Genomic DNA, 9,126 nt, shown 5'->3' with positions numbered 1-9,126 from the left:
CACGTCATCAACTTTCGTCTACCACATTGGCTCCGCACAGGAAGGATACTACTCGTGAAGTAGCTAGCTGTCTCTTACGTGCATACCTCAACTACTAAGTACCGCCTTTCCGAGTTTGAAAAAATTTGGAAGCAACTGGTAAATGGTAATGTAGAACTACTGTATTTCTTTCTCAAATTAACAATAACTTTATCCTCTAATATTAATATGTTATCCACCAATAACTTATAATATACTGTATTTAAACTATTAGATTACTTAGAAGTTAATTGCATTTAGACTATTTGTTGTAAGCGTGAATCGAATCCTGAAACAAATACTCCAATTGCTCCATTTTATTTGGCAATATCTCCTTATAAGTCGTAGAAAAGAATAACAAATTTTATATTTTTTAATCAAAAGTTTTCACAGTCACCCGAATACCATGTTTAAGACAAGTTCCAAGTGTCTGGTATACGAGTATATGTATTAGACCACAAATATTAATACTAAGTTCTCCTTTAAAAAAAAAAGAAAAAGAAATTAATACTGAATCGAACTATGACAAACAACGTGGAGGGCTTCTTCTTCTATTTCGATCTACTCCCACACGATCATGTATGTATATATCTTTAATGTTTTACCCCACCAAAAATATAGTAAAAATGTGTTGAATCTATCATGGATGCATGCATGGCTTAGTTTTCCACCCTTTGTTACATGAAAATCTGACTTTTATATATGATCTCTCTTTAATCCTCAATCTGTTAAAAAGCACCATCTAAGCTAGCTAAAGCCTTGTGACAAAACATTGTAGTGTTGAATGTCTATTCTTCAGAAAGATTTAATGTGCACCGTTTTCATAGAAACGTCCAAAATTTGCGCTTCACTCAGCATGTAGCAAATCATCGACACGTCTATGCCCTTATCTATGTGTAACAGTCTGCAAGTACCTTTATATATACATGTCCTTCCAAATTGTCTTCAAACAAATTAAATCTCTACTGAATCCAAAAGGAAAAAAAATGTCCAGCTGGAATTTCACCGTCTTTCTTCTACGTTTAGCCATTGTTGCTAATGTTGTCACTAGCAAGCAAGATATTGTTAATAATGAGGTGGTCGAAAGAACAAGGCATGGGGTGCTAAGTGCAATGAAGTGGGCTCAGGGTCTAAAAGGAATTGACAAAGCCGCGGACCAACATGGTTCGATAAATAAATTTGGGAGCAGTGATGAGTGTGTAAAGCTTTATGAAGACACTGAGCCAAGGCTAGCTAGGCTAGTCTCTAATGAGACGTATTACAACCACGATGATGCTATTACTTGGTTAAGTGCAGCACTAGCAAGTCATAGGAGTTGCTTAGATGGGTTGGAAGAGAAAGGTTTGGTTTATAAAAGTGAAGAGACTCGAAACTTGACTTTGTTGCTTAAGGGTGCTTTGTTTCGTTACGGACAACCAAGGAGTAACAGAAGGAATAAGCCTAGAAAGGGTGAGTTTTGTTTTGGCACGTATCACAATTAATTACATTAACCACGCGTGATTTTAAATTTAATAAAGAAAGGTTGACTTTTTAAGTTTGCAATTTTAAACATGTCATAATATTTTGGTATCTTTGAAATAATAGTTGAATCTGTTGTTTATTTTCCTAGCTAGTATTAGGGTTGTTCAAATTCGAACCGTAACCAATAATCCAACCGTAAAATTGGCTTATTAATATTGGGTTATCGGACTAACGGTTGGAGAACGGATTAAAATTTTATAGTTAACGGTCTATCGGTGCGAGGGCGGATTATTCAATTTCCTTAACGGGTAAACCGTTAACCTGTTAACTGTTAAAAATTAACATATTTACATTTTACCCCTATATATAAAGTATTTATTGAAAACCCTAAAGTTAAAGCCGCATTCATATTCACTATTGAGTATTCTATAATCTATTCACCTCTATTCACCTCTTAGTTCTTAGGAAATAACGAGCACAACAAGTCTCTGTGTAATTCTGGGATTCTATCCATCTATGTGATGTTAGCAAAATGTGATATTTCTAACTAAGCTGGCATTTAGCAAAAATTTGCAGAATCAAAAGAAGCCCTTTTTTAGGTAAGGTGGGAAAATTTCACTGAGAAAGAAGGTACCATGGAGCTTAGAGGTATTTTAAAGCGATAGTTGTTACATACAAGGTTTCTTTGTTTTATCTTAGATTTAGCAGATACACCGTTCGTTAACCGCCAGATAATTGCTAACTCGATACCGGACCAACCGATATCTTATCGGTTGGCCAGCGGATTTGTATATTTCAAAGCCGATAATCAATAAACCGAACCGCTAAGCATAAGCATAATTATCCACCCAATAAGCGGCCCTAGCTAGTATACATAGATTATGCAATGATTATACTAGATTATAGATATATTATGCATTAATTATACATATATTGTATACCCGCCGCCTAGTTTAATGTTTTGATGGATGGCTATTTTAAGTTAATTTTTTTTAAAAAAATATCATGATTATAAATTTTTAAAACTTGTGAATTTAACACCCCCATAGCATAACTTCTCATTAAGGAAATATAGTAACATGTCATTTTTTTTAAAACGCACCAATAAGGATATATGATTCAAACAAAGTGGAACAAAAGGAGTAATATTTACTGGGTCAGTAAGATTTAACCTGATGTAAAAAGTCACTTTCTTATTTTTAGATTATTAATTTTACTTATGTGAATTCATTTGTAACATAATTTAAACAACCCGATATTGTAAATATATTATTGTCTATGTACAGAACTCAGAAGTTAAAACTCTGCATGAAATACCAGTGGTATTTTTTTGTGGGACTCCAACACATTGGAAACCTAGCAAAACTAATTAACCCTTCATTTTTGGTGACAGGGGCACAACAGAGACCAATTAGCTCTAGTGAAGGCAAGGGGCTTTTGGCATCATGGAATGCAGCAACATCCAAAGCTGATATAGTAGTTGCACAAGACGGTTCTGGCAATTATAAAACCATCAACGAGGCTGTGGCTGCGCTCTCTCGAATGACACGTCCAGAAAGAACAATTGTGTATGTCAAATCTGGCATATACCGCGAAAATGTAGAAATTGGAAGGGGACTCGAGAATTTGATGTTTGTTGGTGATGGCATTGACAAAACCGTTGTTACTGGCAATAAAAATGTCCAAGATGGAGCTAGCACCTTGAGCTCAGCTACATTTGGTAAGCCTTAAGTATTAAGCTAGAAATTAAATTAAATCATAATGAATTTATCAAGCGACATACCTTTTTTACATGACGGCGGTGCTCGATTCAGTTTGAACGTGGCACGCGTCGACTATTCCACTGGGTATATATTGTTTCTCACTAGCACAAACACCGAAAAAATATGGTCACCAATACTTAGGCAGATGGAAAGAATTAATTCACCTAGCATATTTTGTCTCTGTCACCTTCCATGATTTTCATTTTACATTTTATTGACTGTGACATATATATATTGGCTTAAAACAATTTCATTTTGATTGTAGGTGTGTCTGGTGATGGATTTTGGGCAAGGGACATGACATTTGAGAACTCAGCAGGGCCACACAAGCATCAAGCAGTGGCATTAAGTGTAAGCTCAGATCTCTCCATTTTCTATCGCTGCAGCTTTAAAGGTTACCAAGACACACTCTTAGTACACTCGTTGAGACAATTTTATCGCGATTGTCACATATACGGCACTATCGACTTCATATTTGGTGATGCATCTGCAGTGTTTCAAAACTGCGACATTTTTGTAAAGAGGCCAATGGATCACCAATCCAACCTGATAACAGCACAGGGGAGGGACGACTCGAATGAAAATACAGGGATTGTTATACTGAACTCGCGAGTTTCTCCATCCTCAGAGTTCAGTGCTGTTAAAGGGAGTTTCAAAAATTACCTAGGAAGACCATGGAAAAAATATTCGAGGACGGTCTTCATTAAGACGGATTTGGATGGATTGATTCATCCAAGAGGGTGGAAAGAATGGAGTGGTAATTTTGCACTTTCAACATTATATTATGGTGAGTACATGAATACAGGCAGTGGTGCTAATACTGGAAACAGAGTAAATTGGCCTGGTTTTCATGTGCTACGTGATGTCAATGAAGCAAGCCCATTTACAGTGAGGAATTTCATACAGGGGGAATCCTGGATCCCAGCAAGTGGAGTACCGTATTGGGCTGACATATAATATGTTAGTATCTGTCAAGAGACTCAAGATTGTGCAGGCTATTAAATTGGCAAATGTGCATGTTACCACTACAATTGTATTTATAGAAATAAAAAATAAAATGGTATATTTCTTCTGTTGTATTTGTTGTCTAGCTAGATTAGACCAAAACTTATTTGAAGCTTTCTTCTCCTGAGAGGAAGAAAATGCTCCATGACGATTCTTCATACCTTTTTATGGAGGGTTAATGCATATGCAGCTAACTTGCCTCTTTTTTTCATTTTGGCACCTCAACTAAGTGTTGTTCCTGTTAAACTCCTGAACTCGTCCTCAAGTGTTCTATCAAACACCATCTTACTTACATAGTATTCCATCTTTAATGTAGCAACATGCTAATGTATACTCTAATTTAATTATGCCATCTTTTAGCTAAGATTAGTGATAACGTCCAAATTCACTCCTCAAAGAGAGAGTTTACATGGTCGTCGCAATATAATTTACCCAACTATGAGTTGGGGTCGAATCCCACAGAGAACAATATAAAGGCGATTAAGAAAGTAAAGTATTTATCACCAACTAAGCTAAGCCAAACACTTTTTCAATATTTGATTTTTTTATTTAAAAATTAACAAAGATAAAACTAACCTAAAAAGTAAGTAAACTGTTCAATGGTCACAAGCATGGATACAAGGGAAATTACTCTCAAGTTACGATCCCATGTATTTTATGATTTTACAACTAAGAGCGAGTTTATGTTAATAGACAATGGTTTCTAAAATCTCATTGAAAGTCTTTCAACCAAATCAATGAATTTCACTCTAAACTTTTCCAAGATTTAGAGTGTACATATTAAGTACTACCAATTAAATCTCAAGTTAACTTTCCTATTCCTAGCTCAAGTTATTAGATGAGGTTTAAAGCCTCAAATTTTTGTAAATTAATCTTTCTCAACCTCAATTTTTCTCTTTCGAGCTCAAATCGAAGTAAATAAGCGAGTCCTAGGTTTAGCTAATCTCTTAAGAAACATTAAGGAACAAAATTAGTTAAAGAAACTAAAACTCACTTCATTAGAAATAAAAATCATTAATACATAAGCATAGCAAGAGTTCTAATCCAAACTTTAACAATGTATATTCTTATAAATAAGTTTCAAGTGAAGAAATAAAATGCTACACACTTAGATAGTCAATACATAGCAGGGAAAAGAAGAAATGAGTAAAGGATTAAGAAATTCTCATCAAAGTCTTCAAATCTTCATTCCTCATGTGTGAGAGTAAGAACCCTAGCTCTTCAAAACTTATATGAATGGCCAAAGATGATAATTATTTCTCCAAGTCTTGCTTTTATAGTTCCCAATTTTTTCAAGTCCAAAGATAACAAAATAAGCCTCAGATTTTAGATATTGCAGATCTACCATTTTTTGCATTTTTCTCATTTCTTCAATTTGGCCTCTTTTTGATTTGTTTTCACTTGGTTTCCTCTCGATCACTTCTCAATCACATAAAACCTGTAAAATGGAAATAAACGACATTAAATGCACTATTTTATCAATCAAACAAGTCAAAAATCTAAGATTAAAAAAAAGATAAGTTTGGGAAAAGTCCAACTTATAAATTGGCAGCAATTGAGAAAAAAAAAAAAAAAAGGAGTAGCTCTTAATTGAGCTGACAGTGGAAGAGCAGAACCAGCAGAAACCGTCACATCCATGACCTAAAGAATAGCTTACCACATGTCTAAAATATTACTCCACCTTCATTTCCCCAATTTAATTTCTGCTTCTAATAAAAATCAAATTTAGGGGGTTTGATAGACACATTGAGGACGAGTTCAGGGATTCAATAGGAACAACACTTAATTAAGGTGTCAAACTGAAAAAATCGGCAAGTTGAAGAGGCCGCATATGCATTAAGTCTATATAAAAAGGTATGTAGATTCATATCACTAAATGTCTATGTCATCATATATAATTATATACTTTTAAGAGTCAAATTAATCACCCAAATTGAGTCCACGATCATCTTTATCATTAACTTTTCAAAGAAAAATTGAATATAATTAATTGTAAAACAAACGGATATTATGGTCTGAATCTGAGTGAAAAAGGAGAATGACTCATATTCAAAATGTTGAATGGCTTACTAACAATAAAATATACAAAGTAATAACTGACATGATGGAGTGGATTAGCAATTTATGTATTCTCGAGATTAGGCAAAAGAAGATTGTAGGTTCTAAGTTCTAAGTCGTTTTATGCAATCTGTTTGGCATTCCAAAATAATTGGTACATTTTTATAATTTAAATTTAAAATTGAACCTTTACAAATCTGTTTTACAATTACAACATTACTACTTATAATGAGAGGGAATCTAAAGACTTTATAGTCACTTAGTTAGATTCTAACTAATGGTTACTAATTACTTAGTTAGATTCTAATAAATGGTTACTAACCAAAAGGCTTTTCTTCCAAATTCAACATTTTAGTTGTCTTTTATTGCTTATCTACTTGAGAGGGTGATGTGGAATGTAAGCTTCTTTTATATGCCTCATTTTTCTCCTACTATATATTGTTTTATTGGCTTAATATTTTTTTAAAATTTGTCAAGAATTTTAAGTGAACACATAAATTACGACTTATTTCAATTAAGCACTCAAACACATGATACTATGTTTCTATTAGACATTTTCTATTTAAATTTTAAAAATACTTTTGTGTGTATTCTCAAATGTCTATTACATAGATAAGTTAACTACTTAAAATATGTCACCACCTTTAATATATGCATTAGCCTCGATAACCTGTAAATCCTTAGAACCGTTCCAACTATAACTGATGAGTTTAATTAAAAAAAAATGACATATTTTATGCTTGTGTACCTAAATATTACATAATTTTTAGTTTTCCAAGGAATAGTAATACTCCCTCCGTCCCAATTTAAGTGTATTAGTTTGGCTGGCCACGAAGTTTAAGAAATAAAGGGAGACTTTTGAATCTTGTGATCTTAAATTAAAGATGTGTGTAGTCTTTTAAATCTTGTGGTCTAAAACTCGCCAAAACTTACAAAATATCAAACAATTGTAACAAAAGGGAGCAATCATATTTAAGGTTTTTGAGTACCGTTTTTTCCTTTGGGCAGGGGGGGTGTGTGTTTAAAAAGGATGAGGTTGTCTGTTTGTCATGGGGACACATGATTAAATTAAGCATGAAGCGTTGAAGCTTTATTTTTGTTTAAAAAATGATTAGAATGTACATTTTATAAAATAATGTGCCGCTTATAAACTAACAAAAGGAAGAAACCGCTTATAAACTAACAAAAGGAAGAAATGTCATTTCTTCATCACATAAGTTTTTGGAAAGCAAAAGGATTTAATTATATTATGAAAAGTCATTAATTCTCTTCATATTTTCATTGTATTTTGTATATCTTAAATGAAAATAACATCTACTAAACATCGACATATATCATCGCCCAAAAAAATAAATATAGATATATATATATATATATATATATATATATATATATATATATATATATATATATATATATATATATATATATATATATATATATATATTATGTCTCTTGAACCAAATTATTTTTCTTCTTTTCGAAATAAAGTGTTATAGTTCATAATGGATTTTTTTAATCACACAGACTTGTTTAAAAAGAAACTATTGCCTAAGTTGGATCTCAAAAAATTTCCAAAGTCTAAATCTAAATAAAACTCAATAAATAAATCTAAATCTAATTCTAAATCTAAATAAAATTCAATAAATAAATAATGCTAAAAAGAAGTCTAAAATAAGGACATGGTTTTTTAAAAAAGTCTTTATTCAATTTTTAAATACATTATTTGATTTCAATTTTATAATTTTTTGGAAATCCTTTAGTATTTAAAAAAGTAATTAAATTTTATCTTATTCTAAAATATAAATATTTAAAGTATATTTATTTTAGTAAACATAACAAAAAAATCGAACTAATCTTTTAATAACTTAATATCACAATGAAAGAGGAAAAAGATAATTATAAATTTAATTTTAATATTGAGTGAGATACTTTGAAATTAGCATGAATATTGTTTGATTTTTTAATATGGGTGCATTTTTTTTTGGACATTATTAATTTGCACTATTTTTATGCCATATATATATATATATATATATATATATTTTTATAGGAGTAAAGAGTGACTTGTACGGTCTGCACTTTTTTTTAACTAGGCCTTTTCGCTGAGTTATAAACAAGTACTATGTATCCATTTTTTTTTTTATATATTGCTTGATGTTGTTTAGTATGGGGTGACCTTCAACTGCATTGGTCTTTAATATTTTATGTTCAAAACACGATGAAGTTTGTGCTCCGTATCTAAAACTTTATTATATTTTTTTACGAATAAAAAAATTATAATATTATATTTTTTTTAATATGGGTTCAATTTTATTTTTTTAATATTGCTTGATTTTATTAATATAGGGAATCCACTTTATTTTTTCCCATGAGTTTGGAGATGGTGAAATTTTTTCTTCCTTTTTTTTTAACTTTCGGTGTTATTTAGTATGGGGTCACCCCTTTTTTTTTTTAAGGGACAACGGACGATGAAGCATGAGTCTAAACCCATGCTTTATATAGTTTCTTTTTTTTTATTTTTATTTTTTATATTGCTTGGTGTTATTTAGTATGAGGCCCACCCTTTTGGACATTATTAGTTTGCCTATTTTTATGCATATATATATATATATAGAGAGAGACTATGTTCAAAACACGATTAATATCATTGTAGCGTATCTAAACCTTTATTATATTAGTATTTGCTACGAGTCTGCACTTTTTTTTTTTTTTGACATTGTTTGTTTTTTTAATATTCCCCGGACTCACTTTTTTTTTTTTAATTGCTTGATTTTGTCAATATGGGGTCCATTTTTTTCCGTGAGTTTTTGAACTTCCA

At 31.5% G+C, this 9,126-nt stretch overlaps 1 protein-coding gene across 1 annotated transcript; it reads left to right on the top strand.

The window, feature by feature from the left end:
* Positions 1-916: 916 nt before the first annotated feature.
* Positions 917-4,473, top strand: LOC132064071 (probable pectinesterase/pectinesterase inhibitor 36). Its single transcript, XM_059456932.1, has 3 exons — positions 917-1,467; positions 2,873-3,199; positions 3,508-4,473. The coding sequence occupies exons 1-3, from the start codon at positions 945-947 to the stop codon at positions 4,197-4,199; spliced, it is 1,542 nt and encodes a 513-aa protein (XP_059312915.1). The 5' UTR covers positions 917-944; the 3' UTR covers positions 4,200-4,473.
* Positions 4,474-9,126: the final 4,653 nt, after the last annotated feature.

Source organism: Lycium ferocissimum, chromosome 7 (assembly GCF_029784015.1).
Source record: "Lycium ferocissimum isolate CSIRO_LF1 chromosome 7, AGI_CSIRO_Lferr_CH_V1, whole genome shotgun sequence".
Lineage (NCBI taxonomy): Eukaryota > Viridiplantae > Streptophyta > Magnoliopsida > Solanales > Solanaceae > Lycium > Lycium ferocissimum.
The sequence above is the reverse complement of the archived record's forward strand: the minus strand, read 5'-3'. Positions and strand labels throughout refer to the sequence as shown.